Source organism: Plectrocnemia conspersa, unplaced genomic scaffold (genome assembly GCF_051122295.1).
Source record: "Plectrocnemia conspersa isolate PC_06_02 unplaced genomic scaffold, ASM5112229v1 ptg000007l, whole genome shotgun sequence".
Taxonomy (NCBI): Eukaryota; Metazoa; Arthropoda; class Insecta; order Trichoptera; family Polycentropodidae; genus Plectrocnemia; species Plectrocnemia conspersa.
The window spans coordinates 8585251-8604762 of NW_028277171.1; the positions used below are offsets into that span (position 1 = coordinate 8585251).

The window sequence follows — 19512 nt, forward strand, 5'->3', positions numbered from 1 at the left end:
TTGTGAACAGGAATTTGGATCAAATATGTAAAATCCTTTAGGGAATACGGTCGGGGTACAAATATTCCAATTATGGACGATGAACTCAGTGTATCGAGAGGTCGAAACACACAAAAGGTATTCATAGTGTCGGGTGTGTACAATATTTACGTGTTACAAATTCACAACTGGGTAGTCTGAGCGCAGGAGAAATGTGTATATTTTAATATGAATGGATTTATTTTTGCAAAAGTCCGAATTCTTGGTGCAGAACAAGAGTACATTTGCATGAAGCGTCGAAAAAGCGCATGAAACGCGTCCCTAGGGAAACGTAAATAGCGAATCCCGTTTAATTTCTACGAAGACGAAGAAATAAAACTAGTCATCAAGCTCTGTGCAAAAGTTTTTATAAAGAAAATAACTTCTGGATATTTTATATTATGTTGGAGGCGATAAGGCGCACACTTAACCAAAATCTATTTTTTTGAACAAAATATATAATATCGCACTTGGGTTAAAATATTGTTAAAACTAATAATATATTGTTTTTTACAAGAATTTGTTTGTTGTATAAAAGTCTCCCTATACCTTATTGAACGATTTTTACCAAAATAGATATAATAGGATGATCTTCCATAATAATAAGGATAAACTTGCCCCTACAGTGTAAAAGAAGGGACTACACAAAAGCCGTCGTTACGTCTAGACAACAAGGGTTTTACATGAATACCACGTAATTATTCTCCGATGCTTTGCAAGAATATTTTTAGCAGTAAAGCAGTAAAAAGTTACAATAAATAAATTATTATATTTTTAATTTTGACGCATGGTTACAAGTGAAAATAAGGCACAGGCTAGGCCACTGGAGTAGTAGCTTATTAAAGAATATATGTATATAAAAAATGTTACATGGTTATTGGTTATGAATGATTTGATGCCGGCGGACGAGGCTCCACCGGCCGTCGTGTTTCTGTTGTGATTGACCGTTGGAGAGTATCGCTCTTGCCGCCTGCCACGTCAGTGTTGCCAAGGTATAGTTTGTGGCAAATCAATTAGTTCCACAAGTCTACAAACTGTCTGTATGTGTTCATGTGACTGCTGGCAACATTAAACTATCAACCATATTTTTATTAGATGCAAAATAGTTTACATATAATTACACTGTATAATATTTTTGCCACAAATAAATACATGTAAAAGGAGCACTTTTTGCAAATCTTAGTAAATCGTTATAAATTAAATTTAAATGTTTTCTTATAATTACTTATGTTTAAAAACAATGGTTATTTATTAAAAAATATTTTTCTTTATAGTTTTAGATATCGATAATGCTGCTATAGTTTTATTATGTTGTTATAATATTTTTTTATTAAAACGCTTCTCCCTATTCGTTAAAATGTTGCTATATAAACAAAATTGCTTTTAAACAAAATTTACGAGTAAATGTATGAGGCAGAACGAAATGGAATCGTATTTTTTTGAAGCCAACACGTACACTTGAATAACACCATCTGAAATCATACAATAAATATTAATACGTAATAAATACAAACGCGAGATAAATTTTGATTTAAAAATCTTTTATTTATTCCATATGTACAACTGTTACGTTAAACATATATACAATTTTTACACGTGCTTCTTTAACACATAGTGCGAGTACACAGTTAATACAATTACACGCACTCACTTAATATATAGTAATATAGAGTGGAGCAGATAAACCAGATTTATGAGATAATTGGTCCAGAAAAATAAAATCAATTTTAGGGAACGTGTACAATTCGTGAATTTGTATGATTATGCTATCATTTCTAGAGTACATATACGTAATAATAAATGTTTTAAAATGATAACTCAACCAAAATTACGCATTCGTCTTAATACGACATTACTGTGATCTCTTAATTGCATTAAAAAAAATATTATAAAAAAATAACATTGTTTTATGGGTTAGTTAGACAAAAACTGTATCGCTGCCTAATTATAATGTAAAAAATTAATATGTTATTTTAAAATCACATAATATTATATACAGATGTTCACGTATTATATATTTTTAAATCATCTGGTTCTTCGGGCACACCCTATTTTTCACAATCATATTTGTAAAACTAAGCTATGTACAATGTGTAATCAATAAATATTTAAAGCAAAAATATATTTATAATCATAATAGCTTAATGTTTGTGCACGTAAAGCGCAAATTTTGAAATGTAGCGACAAACGGTATTAATGCAAATTACTTACAGAATTTATTCAAGGTTCAATGAAAAGGGTTTGTTGAATACTCATACAGCGAGAATGTAAATTAGCCAGCTCGAATAGGATTTGTGAAAATTAGCATGGACCAAACGGTTTTAATTCACATCCAGATAATTTTAAAATTCGCTCATTCATACATAAATATTAAATCAAAGTTTAGACACATTACGTACCTCGTGAATGATACATACGAAAATATTTTATTTACAGAGGGTATCATAAAAATATATATACATGCTTTACTGTACGTTCTGTATTTATATTGTATATAATACATATTCAATAGAGCGCCGATTGTGCATGTAGTTGGACGTTGAATATTTAACTCGAACATAATTCTTATTCTATAAATATATTTGTACATTTTGTGATATATTTTTGTTGTTGCTCAAGTTGTTTATGTAACGATTATGCAATGAAAACATCATGAAATATTTATAAAAAAGTGATACGAAAATAAGTACTCACCCGTCACCATGAAAATTTAGAATTGCAAAAGTTTTGTTTTTCTGTGAAAGTTTGTTATACGCAAGACATTTTTTGGCAAAATAAAATGTAATAATAAAAAAAGAAAATACAAAATAAAGCAATATTTTTATATAGGTATATTGGTTTAAATCATTGCAGTTAATTTTTATGCTTAGCTTTGTTGTTATCTGTAGATCAGATCGCGACACATATTAACATTTATGGTTTTGTTTGCGCTTTAAACCATTATCAGTTTTTATTGATCTGAAAACAGAATTTATTTGATTTAATTAGACAAATTTCCGATTACTCGTTGTATTTACTAATTTAAAATTGCGAATCTTAAAGACTTTTAGAATTGTTTCATATTTGTTTCAGATCATATTAATATTTTAATAGTGTATTGTGGACATGCTAATTGGGTACAATGATCATGGTTTTTTAATTTGTAAGCTACACATCTTAGGGGAGATAAAATTAGTTGCCGTTTTTTTATTTCAAAAAATCTTTGCATTCACTGAAATTGCGCTATTTTATTATTAGTTCAAACAGGTAATAATTATCATTTTTAATAAGGGGTTGTTGCACATCTTAAGATAAAATGATACTGACATAGAGTTAATTAGAAACTATTTATTTTATAGAAAACAAAAGTAACGGTCCCAAAACAATGTACGAATATTTAAACTATCTGTAAAAAGTGCCATCAAAACGCTAAAACTTTCGCAATAATCAAAACACACTAATGTATCAACTTGCAAAAAATTTGTGTAACATTTATATGATGCATACAATGCATTTAGCCAAATTTAATAAAAGAAATACAATTTCTATATAAAACTTTTGTATATTTTTATATACAGAGTGAAGAATGGAAATCTCCCTTATTTATAGGGGACACTATATGGTACGTAGTTGGGGTTAAAAGGTAAGGCAGGTCTAATTTGATAGTTTAATCTCTGGCTTTTTCGGTACTTATTGCGAGTTGGACCGGTGAACCCTGGAGCTTTGTTGTTCAAGCGTATTATAAGAACTACCGCAGAGAGCGTCTCGTAAACGCTTTGGGCTCAGTTATAATGTATCTGTTTCAGATATTTTGCCCACTGGATTGACAATGAAAAGATTGCTAGCTATAAGAAAGCCAGAAGATTATGTAAGCAGTAACATTTAAATTAAATAAACATAATTTTTGCACGCTAATTTAAAATTGCATTAGTAAAAAATAATGTTAAATGAGATCAGGGTAACATAGAGCCTCTTAATTCTGGATAACACTAGTTGTTCTTTTTGCGAATGAGACTGAATTTTTTAATATTACCCTTAGGAGTTTTGAAACATCATCATTGATTTTTTAAGGAATTAAACAAAAGGATAAGATAAAAAACGACGCCATTACACTTGAGATGCCACAGAGTTTTTCTAAGTACACCTTCAGAAATATATTGTTAATAGAAGGCATCATTTGTCTGACATGACTTTTTATACAAAGCTGTTTTATATGTTCTTTTTAGAAAAATATTAAAGTTGTTTCTAGATAGCTTTGTTAATTTTTTATAGGCGTGTAAAATATAAAAGATCTTTATGTCTCATCCTAAATGTTTGATTAACGTATACAGCAAAGAGATTCGAGCAAATAGTAAATTACTAGGTTATTAAATCGCATACATTTTTTTACCAAAAAATTAGTGCTGTTATTTTCACGTGAGCGAATTTTATAAATAATAAATAATAAAGTTTTTTTTTAAAAAAGGGCATGATTATTAGAATTGTGATTTTTTTCTGAAGAAGGTGTGATACCAAAATTATTTTTATCTGATTATAGTTTTAGATTCTGTAGTACATATTTCAATTTAAAATAAAAATGCAAAATCTGTTCTAAAGGTGTTGTTAGTAGTATAACGCATCTACAATTAAAACTAAAATAATATATAATAAAGTTAGAGTAACCAATTTATTAGAATGCATAATAATATAACACAAACAATAAGAAAAAAGCATGATTTTTTAAAGTTATATAATGACAAATCAAATTACTTTTTAGAAACTGTTTTTTTAATGCATATTGTAAAAATACATTATTAAAACACAATCGACGCGTACAATAATAATATTTATTTACAAATTCCTTAACGTTGATTAACACATTTCATTGCCGTATTCGTTTCGCTTCCAGTTTCATCATGACATTTTTTAAAAATTATTAGTAAAACTGTAATAAATGTGGCACTAAATATGTACAACCATAGAATTGTAACATAAAAGATAAAAGGTTGAAAAGATTTTGCTTATAAAAGTAAATGGTAAAAATTCGGTGTTAAGCGGTCATTTGCAAAGCTTAAACCATAAAAATGTGAATTTGTTTACCTGTTTTTATATTTTTGTATGCCTTGAAATAATTTATTTAGCATATCATAAAATAAAATTGAAATTGATAAACACTTTACAAAGAAAGAAAATTATAATCTTGCTACATTTATAAATCAATCAAAAAAGTATAAAGCTATGTTAAAACATAACACATCAGAAATTTAATTTATATAAAATACTAGCCACTTTTATGACAATTTTTTTAATATATGAAACGCGGGAGAAAATATTATACTCATTTCGGCGATTGCTCACAGTTGCGTGGAAAATCGTGTTATTGCTGGTTTTCCTTTGAATGAAATATTGTCAAATGCTAGTAACTCAAAGATTGACATATTTTATTTGCATGCGAGAATAAAAAAAAACATGATATGGGTCCCAGAGGCATAGCTGTAGTGTAGCCATAAATATTTTTAATTATACTTGAATCCATATTTTACTAAAGAGGTTCGTAAAATTTGGGGCATGATCTTTTTTTAATAAAATTAAGAAAATCGGACTTACATCTTAATTTGAGCATGCTGCATTGTATTTTACTTCCTTAATTTTCTTCTCTTGATGCTAACATTAATTTTCACAAATTATATAAGAGTGAGATGGGTACAAATTTAAGAGCTTTTTAGTTTTAAGTATGGCATGTGATTAAGAATTTATTAGTCGTAAATTTTATTAGAAATATCTGCACAGTATACAAGTAGATTCTAAGAATGATCTGATATTTATCACAGCAATTTATTTTAGAAATAATATATTAATGAAACATTGCCATGTTTAACTTTTGTATTTTTCTTTAAGTGTTTAAATACACATGTCTAACTTTAAATTGCCATTCCCCTATTTATATATTTTACTTTAGTGCCGTAATAAATATTATACATCATCAGACTTATTCCACTGTGTAACTTTATATAGAAACTTCTTTTAGACGTTGGACAATTTAAAATAATTTGAATAAGCAGATAATTGTTTTGTATTTCTTTAAATGTTTTTGCGAAATGAGCTAATCTAAACCATAGCAAATAACTTCTAAAGTAATACTGATAATGAATGATTGGGAAAAAATACTGAAGTAAAATCAAAACATGCTTATCTATAGCGAATTTTGCAGCTTTATAAATGTTACTTTATATAGTTATATGAAGCGTTAAAAATAATAAAAGCGAACTGAACATTCGCATGTTTCAAAATAATGGATTAAGAAAGTATTATAAAAACTTATAATAAACAGTCAGATCATAAAATATTCACAGATAATATCGAGGAGCAGCTCACAACAGATTTGTATATTACGATACAAAAATAAATAGTAAATGATTTATTATATATTACTGTACACATCCGAATTTTATTATTATGGATACTGGATTTGAGTAGCAATGTTATATATTACTCGAATGCTGAAAATAAAGTATGTATTGCTCCAATCGCAATTATGTTACATTTCTACGTACGGAACTGAAACATGTCAATTGACTTTTAAACGATACACTATTTATAGGTCGGGTCTTACAGCAAACGTTTCAACCGCGACACGTTCGGTGCTAAAGCACCAGCACACACACGTTTATGAATACGGTCAGAACGTACACGTTGAAGATCCACAATAACGTAGCGGCAGGGTCGAATGTCTTTGAGGCTGTGCTACGAGGGGCCGAATCGTCAGCCATGACACTTGAAGCCACGACGACGACGCCCACGCCCCCTGTCCCCAGGCGTCCGGATGCTCCGGAGATTCCGGAGGATGCTGAAGTCCCGCGGGATCCGGGCGTGTTCCTACCCGCTTCGGATTCGGGACACGTTGCCGCGACCTGTATTAAACCGTCATACTTTAGCCGACACATACTGGATACATATACATACATTTATACTAACATATACAGGATGGACCAAAAAAAATAAAAGTTTTTTATTTATTGATATCTTAAGAACGGTTAATGATGATGACAAAATATTTATAGTTTACTCTTAAAATCGCATCGGCACTTAATAAATAATAGCAGTCGTTTATAAAAAAAGTTTTATATCTACAATTGATATAAATAATATAACTCTCACCTATCTTTATTTTATTTTTGAAGAATATGTATACAATTACTAGTATGTACGTTATGTTTAAAAGTCAATATTTTACTGCTCAGCATCGATAAATGTCGTCATGCTACATTTTATTTTTATCTAAGCTGTAATATTTCCCAACGAATTATAAGGGATTTCCTTAAAAAATCTTACATTACCTTTATCTACTTTTGTTATTAATAATATACTTATTTAAAACAAAGTTTCTGTATATAGTATTTATGTTGTATTATTAAGACACAGTTAAATTTATAAGTCAAAACTAATATTAAACTCGTTTAATAATAATAAAATCTCACAAAAAAAGAATTTAATTTTTTTTGTTGCTAAATTTTTTAACATATGGCTAATGTGGCTTAAAACCGATTTTTTAATTTTTGTATCATATTAGTTCTTAAGCATAAACAGTTCTTTAGATTATTTTTCATTATACGTTTATAAAAATTACCTAAATTAGGAATTTATAAAAAAAATATTGAACTAACATTAGAAGGGTTTCACATATTTCTGTTTTTAGGCCAACCTGTACATTGATATTAAAGTGTTTTATTATTTATGGGTGGTGAAGATACGCGCGTTATCAGAGGTGCGCAAACCACAGAACTGCTGTGTATTAAATTGGTAGGGTGAAAAAATGAATTATTTAAAAAATAAAGCGCACTGTCGGAGCGATATTAAAAATACCACAAAATTCTTTGTTAAATAAAAATATAAATTACTTGAATCATTGGTATTGAATGAAAAAATAATGTAGTCACGAATGCCTTTTAATTTGTATTCAGAGCCAAATATTCAATAAAGCGTTGGAAGCCTTTAAAAAAAAGTAGGCATCGGTGGAAAAATCATAAATAATTTTCGATAAGAAAATGCCGTGACTTAAACTTTAAAGGTGCCTTATAATTTACTTGACGATTATAAGAATTCTTTCGATGTACTAAAAACTTTATTACTTCAACAATAAAACAAATAAAAGGTCAATGTTTATAAAATAGATACATAAGCATTAATACAATTAATTTAAATTGATAAAATAATAATTATAAGCAAAAATTAAAATAAATATAATTATAGTTATTAATGTTAAAATATATAATAAGAAAAGCTCTGTTTTTGAACATTGCACTGTTGTGTATGGTTAATATTGTAAAACATATTGTGTTAAACAATATTGTTTTGTATTTAAAAAACTAGAGATCTTTACAAATGCTAAGCTTCATAAAAAAATTGCTGTTTAATTAAACTACTTCCACAATCATTTAATTACTTGTTAGATTACACGCTAATAATTTTTAAAGCTCTATAAGCTATTTTTTAATATTTGAAATGATTGGTATGGATGTTTTATTTATTTTGTCTTAAGAAAATTATAAATTTTGTAACCAATTATTACATATTTCATAATTTAATGAAATCCTTACAAAAAATATTGCAATTGACAATTGTCTTTTAAACACAATGTAAAAGTAAATTAATATTAAAATCATACAAATAGCGCGGAGCTAAAGTTTTATATTAAAAATCCCTATATTAATATTTTTAATTTCGCGTTAAAAAATTTTGGAATAAAAATGTTTTATATAATTATTATACACAATTTTTGTGAACAATAAATAATGTACATATAAATAAATTAAATAGCACAAAAATCATATTTACAGAAAATATATAAGATTTATGCTATATTTATGTGTATTTTAATTGTAGTTTAGAAATTTTGTTTAAATTCCTTTTTTATTTATTTTATATTGATTTTTTGAACCCTTTGCATAGCTTGAAAACTTAGTGCCTTGCACTGGCTGAACTACCTTTGTGATTGCTTTTTGTGTGAAGCTAAATTTATAAAATAAGTACACGTGTATATGCAGAGTTAGGCTTAGTTAGGGTACATTATTCCATAGCCTAACTCAGCCCAACATTAATTTGTATTAAAAATATATTTTTTTTTAAAAATATTGTGTTCGTATTTTAATTTATAAAATCATGTTACTATTACTTGATTTTATAATGCAATACACATGTACCTGAATTTATGAGTTTGAGATAACATAAAATCTATTTTTTTTTATAAAAAAGTGGTTTTCAGTAGTGTATTATTTTTTTAAAATTTTAAAAAATCATTGCCAAATAAAAAACATAATTAAAATCTCATCAATCCAAATAAAAATATTATTTTTTTACAATAATACAACTAATATTTATTTATTAACCTTTTCGCCACCGAATTATTTAAATATAAGTGTTGATTCTTAACTTTGATAGCTACGGCAAAATTCTTTATTTATGTCTAATATAAATATTAATACCCAATTACAATGCTCAAAAACGGCACAGCTACAATATTAAAGGGTTTATGTGATCAAAATAAATCTACAAAAAAAAACTTTATTTTATTCAACCCTTTGAGCGCGTTAATAAAAAATAAATGATAAATTGTTTTTGTGTTTAAATGTTTTAATTTTTAATTTTTATTTATTTAAAGGAATATTTTATTTTTATTAAAAACAATTTTTTTTTTAAATATTTTTTTTTCTGATTTTTGCGTAATGAGATAAATATTAATCGGGTGATATTAGTCGATTTGAAAGGTTAAACTGACGTAGTTTATTATAGAACCTTTTAACTTTTTCTGAAATTAAGACTTAAGACATAACTATATCATATATATCATTTTTTCTTTCTGTTATGTATTTTTTATATATTTTTATATATGTTTACTAAATTTGTTAGATGTAAAGATTAGCTATTAAGCTAAATAAATTAATAAAATAATAATATAAAATAGCGCCTATTAAATAAATAAAAATTCGATTCTTTACTAAAAACTAAAATAAAAACTTATGTTGCATATAATAAGGGACGAGTTTTGCATTTAAAAGATTAATATTGTTAGTTTAACAATAAAAGTGCATATTTGTATTTCTTGTATATGACGTTAAAAATTTTAAAATAAATAATTGTCAATAAAATGATATTAATAAACATATTGAAATATAATTCCACGTATGTTTTGCAGATAATCAACAAAGAAGTTGTGGCATGATTGATTGAAAAAACTAAATAGATATAAATTATATTATAAGAAAGGTAAAATTACGTAGCTTTCCTCGCATTATCTATGTGTGTACATATGCTCGAAAAGCCCAAAACTTTCATCCCGGTCTTGTATGCATTAGCATAAAATACGTCCGCGAAAGTTGCAGGCGAGATCAAAGGCCCATTTTCGGGCACATTATATAACGATATGATAATTAAATTTACCTGCGGTTGCGTGTAGTTGTCGGGCTCCTCACACCTGGCCGCCTGCTCGCCCAAACATGCGATGTAAGCGAGCGCGTGCGGTATGTAGCTCTGTTCGAAGGTGCCGGAAAACAGCACGGTCGCCAGGGGACCTGCACAGGACAAAAGGGCCATTGTGTTACTGTTGCAGAGAAATAAAAAAATGTTAAGAGTTTTTCGAAAAGTGTTATGTGAAATATATTGCTGCGATCTGAGTTGTATGGGGTACATTATTGCACAAGTGGCGCACACGAAAGCGTCTAGTGAGTCAGATTCGAGGCTTATGAAACCTTGCGGGAAGTTTCTTAAGCCTCGCTCGTTACGGAATAATGTACTCTGGACCATTTTGCAAACCGTTGACGACCAAATAACCTCGCTAATGGACGCCGATTAAAAGTACACCGTCTTTTACTTCTCTAAACGCAGTCACAATTTCGATGCAGATGACCTTCAAAAAATCCTCCTAACAATAATTTTTAATTATACACTGAATGTAGACGCATGTATTATTTTCGGCAAAAATAAATTTGTTTGTATATCGTCTTATACTGTATATTTAGGGGCTTCACAAGGTTCTAACCTTAACTATACGTTACTTATTTATGACATAAATATTCCCGTTACAAATTAAAGTTTTCCTGTGTATTCAGATAATTTAAAATTTAATCTCTTGCGGACTCTTACTCTCAACAGAGTGATTCAACTTGCACTTGAACTTCCCATTCGCCATCAGATTATTACTTTGATCTTGGTAGGACCATTTTGGCAAGAGAAACTTTAACTAAAGATCCCGAAATCACTTTTTAAAAGGAATTGGAAGTTTTTTCTCTACATGTAAATGATACCTGCGATATATCTTGAAAAATACCGATCCGTTAGTTATTCGCAAAAAGCATCCCTAAAAAGCAAATACTCACTTCTAATAAAAAAAAGCTAAAAATAGGTTCTTGAGATATATTTTAAAAAGGATATTTGCTTATTTTCCGTTCTTGTATGCTATCACCTATTTTAAATACGATTCGCTGAGTTCTCGCAGAAAGTTTTATGTTGGTAAGCATTTCCGTAAATTACTGAATATTCCTGTCGATAATCAAACAATTTTAGAGTAATTTCAGTTTTGGGTTCCGGAATAGATTTGAGAATCACGGTCACGTCCTTTTTTCATGACTGTTAAAGCCAGAACGTCTCTGATTTGTTTATGGTTATTGGTATTCAACTCTTTAATACGATTGTACTGAAAGTTGATCTATTAAATATTTAAACGAGGAGTTGGTCCGGTTCATATTATTTAATTTTAATATTATATATATTTTTTCCTTTCTTACTATGTAATATTTTTTGACCATCGTGACGCATTGGAGAAACCTATAAATATATTATTTCTTTTGAATTCGATTTTTCTGTTGATTATTTGTTTTAAAGGCGCAATGACAGCAAGCCCTTAAGATCTGAGTTTCGTGATATATTTAATAAATTTAGGGAATGGAATCTAGATGTACACCCAGATATTTCATTTTCGCCCTTTGTTTATTTTTGAGAGATGGAGGCAAAGGTTGCCCGCGAGTTGTAAAAATTACTGATTCCGTTCTCTCTTACATTTCTTAAGTAACATTAATTATAATTTATTAACGACTGTAAAAACTGGTTATGACGACTGTATCGACAGCGTATATTGATTAGCCAGTATTTTTTTTATTATCAATGTCATTAGTATACAGAATGAAGAAGAACTGCCCGAAAAAACTATCCTAATATTTTCGAAACAACATAGCTTCGATCTTTTAGATATAAGCATATTATGTATATAATGTATTGAGGGGATTAATAAAAATATAATTTAAGGGTTAGAACATCATGCCAAACGGTAGCTTATGCTTTTTCTATGTATAGTAATATTCATTGCATTATTATTTGCCATTAAATATGATGTTTGTAAGATGTACGATTCGACGCATATACAATATGATCTAATTACGTTTGTAGTTAAGTTACAGCCCTCACTATTAATTCAATTACAGACCCGTCAGATTTAAACCAAAAATATGATATATGAAAGTAATAAAGTTACTAATTACGTTATTCAATATTTTTTGTTGTGGAATTGCTGAGAATTAATAAAGAATGATTAATGACACAGGGCATTATAATAGAAAAGCCATTAGAGACGCAATACTACATAGCTTGTATGTAAATTGAGTTTCAGGCTAAAAAAATAAAATTACTGAATATTAAGTCGAATAGCAATACTGATTTTATTTTGGTAGTGTAGGTACCGTTCAAATAAGCAAAAGATAAATATGATAAAATATTCGGAATTTCGACGTTATATCTTGAATCTCATTTGCTATAAAAATACGAAACAGTCGGAGGGATTTAGTCATAAGGTCATGTGTCATGTTGCATACAGTAACAGAGGATAAAAATATATCTCAATGTATTTTATTTATGTATCAACATATGATAATAGTACATATATATGCGAGATAAATACTATAGGTTTTATTAATAAAGTTATTTTATTATGTGTAAAAACGAGTATTTTATTATATTGGTATATACATACAAATATGTACACTTAACGAGGAGTGAATAATTATTTTATATGTGGTATCTCATAGTTGATTACTGTTAAAATTGGTACTTAGGTACTAATAATTGTTAAATTGTATATTATAAAGCTCTAGACATATTTATTTAAGAAAATTAATTCAATTGATTCATCAAGATTCATCTATCAAATTGTAATTTAAGGCTATTGCTCCAAATTGTTCATAAAGCATAAAGAGGGAAAACTGGAGAAGCATTATGCATAAGGTTGGAATGCGTCAGGATGGTATTACACAGTAATATGAAGATTAACTGAATATAAATTAGTAATAAAGAATTTCAGAATTATAGTATTTTTGTGATAAACGGATATAAAAATAAATTCAAAGATATTTGTATATTATGTGAAAAAAAAGTATATTGAATATTCAAGCAAGTTGTTTAAAAAATATTAAAAAATAAATCACTAACTTCCTGTGGGGCTGTGTGCTTATGGCAAAAACATGCTATTTATCTTTACTAAGAGATAGTGAAAGCAGCATACATTGTCTTTTTATACTTGCCGAATCTCAATTCTTTGTCTCGAAACACGCTTATGCTTTACCATTTCTATAAAATCAAATATAAATTGGAATTTTCATAAAAAAGTTTCTAGAGATATATATTAAAATCGCATGCGAGGAGTTCAAAAGCTTATCGATTTAAAATGTCCCTTAATTATTTTATATATAATTAAGCTTATTATTTTATGTGAAATACAAAAATGTATTAACTAATAATTTAATATATATTATTTCATAAAAAGTGTAATATAAATGAACGAACACCTCGTTTTAAAGGCATAGAATAAAATTTAAGGCGATTTATCATTAAAAAAAAATGCGAGAATTTAAACGACTGTGTTCATGGGTTTTGTAAGTTAAGAGATTTATAGTGGATTTCCAAAATACATTAATCAAACGTTTGGGCGTAAAAAACATAGTTCTTGTGGCGGGGATTTCGTTGAGTAAAAAAATTTAAGAAAACCCAGAACCTTTTGTCTCGAAACTCGGGGAGCGAATAAAATACTTGCCCTTAATTTTGCAGCGAAAAACAGTTTTTCCCGCGGACCAGCATACTTTAGGGGAGTTCGCGCGAAAGTGATAATTAGTGGAAAAATTATAGGACCAAACGAAAAATGTTTTGTTCAGATCCTTAAAGCTTGTTATCATCGGGCGCACTTTTTTCTTATGCTCTTGTGTGAATCTGGCTGAACATTTTTTACCAATTATAAGCCAAAATTAATATGAGTACCGGATCAAAAAGTCACTGTTTTAAATAAAACATCGAATTGCAAAAAATACATTTAATAATCAAATTATAATAAATATTTAAATTTTGTATATAAATCCTAAATTCTAATATTTTATTTTTTGATATTGTTTGTATAAAAACATATTTATTTTTTATTTTTAGCTAAACTATATTGCATTTATCTGCATAGGTAGTAATTAAAAGGAGCAAGGTCAGATGAATATGGTGGCTGAGGAATTATGACCCATAAGACAACAAAGCTTCGATTCTTTAGGTAATACCGTAAGATGTGGATAACTGGGAGCTCTGTATTTTATATAATCCGCCACACTGAATCAAAGGCCTTTTTTTATATATACTAAAGTAATAAAACACCAGAACTTTTTTTCATATTAAAATCTAGGCACTGGCAAATACTTGTCCTACTAGCATAAACATCGCAAATATTTTTTACAACAGTTGTTACATTGTTTTTTAGTAATATTCGTACAATATACAACTTTGCAAAAATTATGTGTCTGGAATAAAGCCTTCCAATTTTGAAAGAAAATAAGTAAATATATGTTTTGTTATTTATATGTCGTCCTATAAAGGTGTGTGTTAACCGATAAAGTACGAAAGACGTGTATACAACTTGACTGACAAAGCACAACTGATGATGAAAAAGGACTATACATATATGATAAACAGTGTAATTTTCATCCTCTACCCCTATTGTATGTTTTAATGATATGTATATTAATAAATTATAACATCAGGATAAAAAAATATTTCTTTATTAAATAATTTCCATAGAACAATTATAAAAGCAATTAATGGTATTTTGAAAGCACATATACCGTTTATTTACCAATTCTAATTAAAATGCATATTTTTAGTAACTCTAATTTAATTACATAAAATGTTTTTTCCAATTAAAACACTACATCTCAATAATTTTTAAATATTTTCTGCAAAATAATATAAAAATCCACATTTTTTGTTGATAAAATTATACGCCCAAAAATATGATTTTTATTAAAAAAAGGATAGATTAAGTTTAGGTTATCTGCTAGGTCGCTATGGTTTTAGTTTAAATAAAAAAATATTAATTTATAAAATATTCTATAAGCTATATTAAGTTTGACATTGTTGTTTCTGAATTAAATATTTTTTACTTATTAAAAGCTCTTTATTTAAATTTTTTGACAACATTTATAAATACGTCATATTAAACTTTAACAATTTATCAAAATAAGGGGCCACACTATAAGAAAATACCTCATTTAAAAACACTATATTTTTAAATGTATCACATCCCTATCGTAATTAGACAAGATACTTTTAGACCTACATCTATATCAGGTTTAATAACAAATTTTGAAAGGAGCAACACAAAGTACACTTTGACGTCGAAGGGGATAATTTTGTTTTTGTAATCTTCAATGATGAAAGGCTATTTATTGCAGAGTTTATCTAAGAATATTGTTTCGAGACACTTTCACTAAAGAGTAAATTTACAAAGTTGTGTGTACATGTTGAGATCGCGAATTGTTGTTTCGGCGATAAAGCGTTCGATGTGCCCTATGCTTTCTCGAAAGTTATACAATTCGCATAAAAATACATTAAGGCAATGTGAGATTTACGCAAATGGCCCGCGGCTATTGTCTTAATTGCTTTATGAATATTTTCATGAGTTTATTCATGATTTGAAATTGCTTTCAAAGTCTTTCGTAATATTTTTACTTGTTTGTAAAAAATATTATCGTATATAATAATATTATTCAAAATACAAAAATATTATTATATTTATATATAAAAACGAAATATGTTCTAGAATATTCAATAGATTTTTAATTTAGATTATATCGATATTTAGCTACTCCTAATTTACTTTTGTAATTGTATAAAAGCATTATTCAATTATGGGGAAAATTACCTAAAAATAGACCCTTATTATGTACACCATACCTTACTTTACGACCATTATACATCCCTCATACAATTTTCCAGGTTTCCAATTTATTTGGTAATTGTATATATGAAAAGTAATGTAATGAGAATATTCATTTTGTATACAATTTAATTATGGTCAATTTAGTATTTTAGTAATTTAATAAATGGATATTATTCTAATATTTCATATTATTAAAATCTGCAGTATCTTCATATTTGACCCCAAGCAAAAATATATACATAAATGTTTGATTATAATCTAGTTTTTATAATCGAAAGAAAACTAATTTAATAATTATATTTTATTGATATTATTAATGATTAAAAGCAGTATAAATTTATTTTTAATTTAATAATATGCTATTCAATATTATGAGCAGGGATTGCGTTTTAGTATCTGTTTTAGAGAAACAATAGACGGACTTATATTTAGATCTTTTGAAAAATAGACAGATTTTTATTTTAGTCTGTAAGACATCCCAATTGGTCAATGAATCAAGAAAGAGTGAGATGTCTAAAAGATATCGGTTATAATTTTTTTAAGCTTTTAATTAGTTATTCTATGAATTTGGTTCATTGTTGTATGTTTGTTTCGTAATCTAGATCATTTATTTATCTCTAAATATTCGTTTTATTTCTCTTAATAAAAGTTCTTAAAATAGTTTTAAGGCTACTCAAAGTAAATAATAAGTCCGTGTGCTTTCGGTGCTTTTTCTGGTTTAGTGTGATTACTTCAGTAATTTTTCATTGTTTTGCTAGCAGCGTTAAATAAGTAAGTGAGCTTTGTTATTCTCTTCTGAGAAGGTCTTTTACCATTTGCATAGTAATTAAACCAGAGACTGGTTGGATGATTGTATCATTATCGATTATTGGAGTGCTATTTATGTCATACATATGACAAAGGGGTAGCTGGAATAAGGGGTTATAATACCTTTAAACAAATGATTTTTTAATTCTAATATAACAGTATTAATTAAATTAAAATACCGGATTTTTTATAAAAAAAAATTGTATGATATGCATGCATTACTAATTAGTACGATTAATAATCTGTGAGTATCGTATATAATTTTAAAGTTTTTGACTTTTTTATTTTTTCATTTTTCACCTATAAATTAATTACTAGGTATATGTTACAAAAAATAAATATTTATATATATGTTATTATATTAAGAACAGTTTATCTGCTTATCTACAATATATAGGTATTTTATTTTGAGAAATAAAATCCCTATATATTTTAAGATTACTGGTGTGAAAGTAATGTGCTGTATTTAGAAAGTGAATTTAATAATGTATCGGAATGTTTTTAAGGTTCGCACAAACATATTTTTAACATATGTTTGTGTGACATATTTTGCTTGGTTCAGTAAAACAAATTAATACTTACTGAATAAAGAAATAATTTATTGTAAAGCACATTAAAAATTCTTTTTCATTAATAAAGTCGGGGTAAACTATTTATAATTAAAACTCAGCTAATTAAAAAAACTAATAAAATATGCAACATACATAGTTTATTAAAACAAGAATTTGGCCTTTAAAAATAGAAAATAAAATCAATTACTTAAACGTTAAAGGCTAACTGTATTTAATATTTTATAATTTAATAGAAAAAATAGCTAATCAGTTCCCTAAATCAATACGATACATCTACACGAGTACCGATTGCTCAAAAAATTCTGATTGGTTAATACTATCGAGCTTATAGAATCTTTAGCTGGACAGTAAGTCAAGATTTTATAGTTACTAATCATTCGACTGAAGATGGGCCTGCCTAAAATTAAATTCATGTTCAACCAAGTCACTCGAGACGACTAACCCATTCTATACAATAGTTTTTTTATTTTTAGTTTTGTTTAACAGGTTACCCAAATGCATCACGATGGTAAAAAAATACACAATATCATAAAAATACATGTAATAATATATTTAAATGGTAAAAATAGCTGACATTAACCAGCACAATAGACTATACTCAGTCAGTTCGAGAACTATCTATTTCATCATTATTTATAATTGAGAAAAAAAGTTTGGGTTTACGGCCTTACTATTACCTATAAAACACACGAAACATATATACTTATCATTATTCTTTTTATATTTTAAATAAATTTATAGAAATTAAAATTATTACTATATTTTTTATATTTTTCAATTAATTGGAGTAATAATGAGTATCTGTATCGTATGATTTCGAAAGCTAATAGGGGAGTAAATCCAAACTTGCCGTATTTTTTTCAATTATGAATAATGATAATATGGATAGCTCGCGAACTGACTCTGTTAACGTGAATATAGTATAATAATAATTTTGGTGACCTTTATACAAAACTCCTGAGTTAAAATTCTATGTGAGTCTTTGTGTTGTTTAATTTAATTTAAGAAATAATGAATATTAGAAATAAATAGTTCTGATCGATCATAACAGATAACGTTTTCCTAAATTTTCTTTATCTCATTGAAAAATATAGCTAGGTCGTGTATTAAAGGTACAGACAATTTTCTAGTTTTAAGCTACTTTAGCTCATAGAGAATATTAAATATATATTTACAATACCAGCGTATTAGGGACCCGGATGGCGACAATCATAAGCGAGTCGGCTAGTGCAGACGTCCTAGAATTACCGGGCATTAGAAGAGGACGCAACCATGATTTTCAAATACCTTTTGTTAACATAATTGTTCAGCAGTTTAAAAAAAATGTTTAGCGACGTAAAACTTTCTGCGAGAACTTAGCTAATGATTTCCCAATGATATTAAAAAATAGGTGCTGGAATAAAAGAACGTCTAATAACGTTTATTATTTTTTATCTCTAAAACCTTTTCTAAACTTTTTATTTATTCAGGAATTCCTAGTAATAAATCTATCTCTGAAAATGCTGAAAATTTGGTGTCATAGCCGAAAAACAAAGCCAAGCATCTTGCAAGATTTTTGCAGATGTAGTTTTAGTGTTATGAGAGATTCCATTTGCTCTTAGAAGTGATTTAGATATTTTTATAGAACGCTTCTGTAGCCAAAATGTTCCTATCAAGATCGCAGGAATAAATTAATAGGGAATAAGATCGATTAAATTAGCAATATGATACTTTCTTCATGGATAATCTAAATCACACTGTATAGAATATGATTCTGCAACAAATCAAATTTATATTGACAGTTTTAAATAATTGCCATACAGAAAAAAACTAGTATTCGTAAATAATTTATTTATATCATTATTAAATAACGCTAAGAGCAGCTTGAAGAATCTCTGAAGGGGCAAAATATTCTTTCAACAATCGACAAAATATTCAACGAAAAGA

General features: G+C 27.6%; 1 protein-coding gene across 1 annotated transcript in view; it reads right to left on the reverse strand.

Annotated features, from left to right (window-relative positions):
* Nucleotides 1-4359: 4359 nt before the first annotated feature.
* The window catches only part of LOC148233859 (alkaline phosphatase-like), a 71472-nt gene continuing 56319 nt past the window's right edge, over nt 4360-19512 (reverse strand). Inside the window, exons 11-12 of the mRNA XM_088188799.1 lie at nt 10414-10544; nt 4360-6887 (exon numbers count right to left, since the gene is read on the reverse strand). Coding sequence (XP_088044925.1) covers nt 6621-6887; nt 10414-10544 — 398 coding nt within the window. The 3' untranslated portion in view covers nt 4360-6620. The remainder of the gene's footprint in view (nt 6888-10413; nt 10545-19512) is intronic.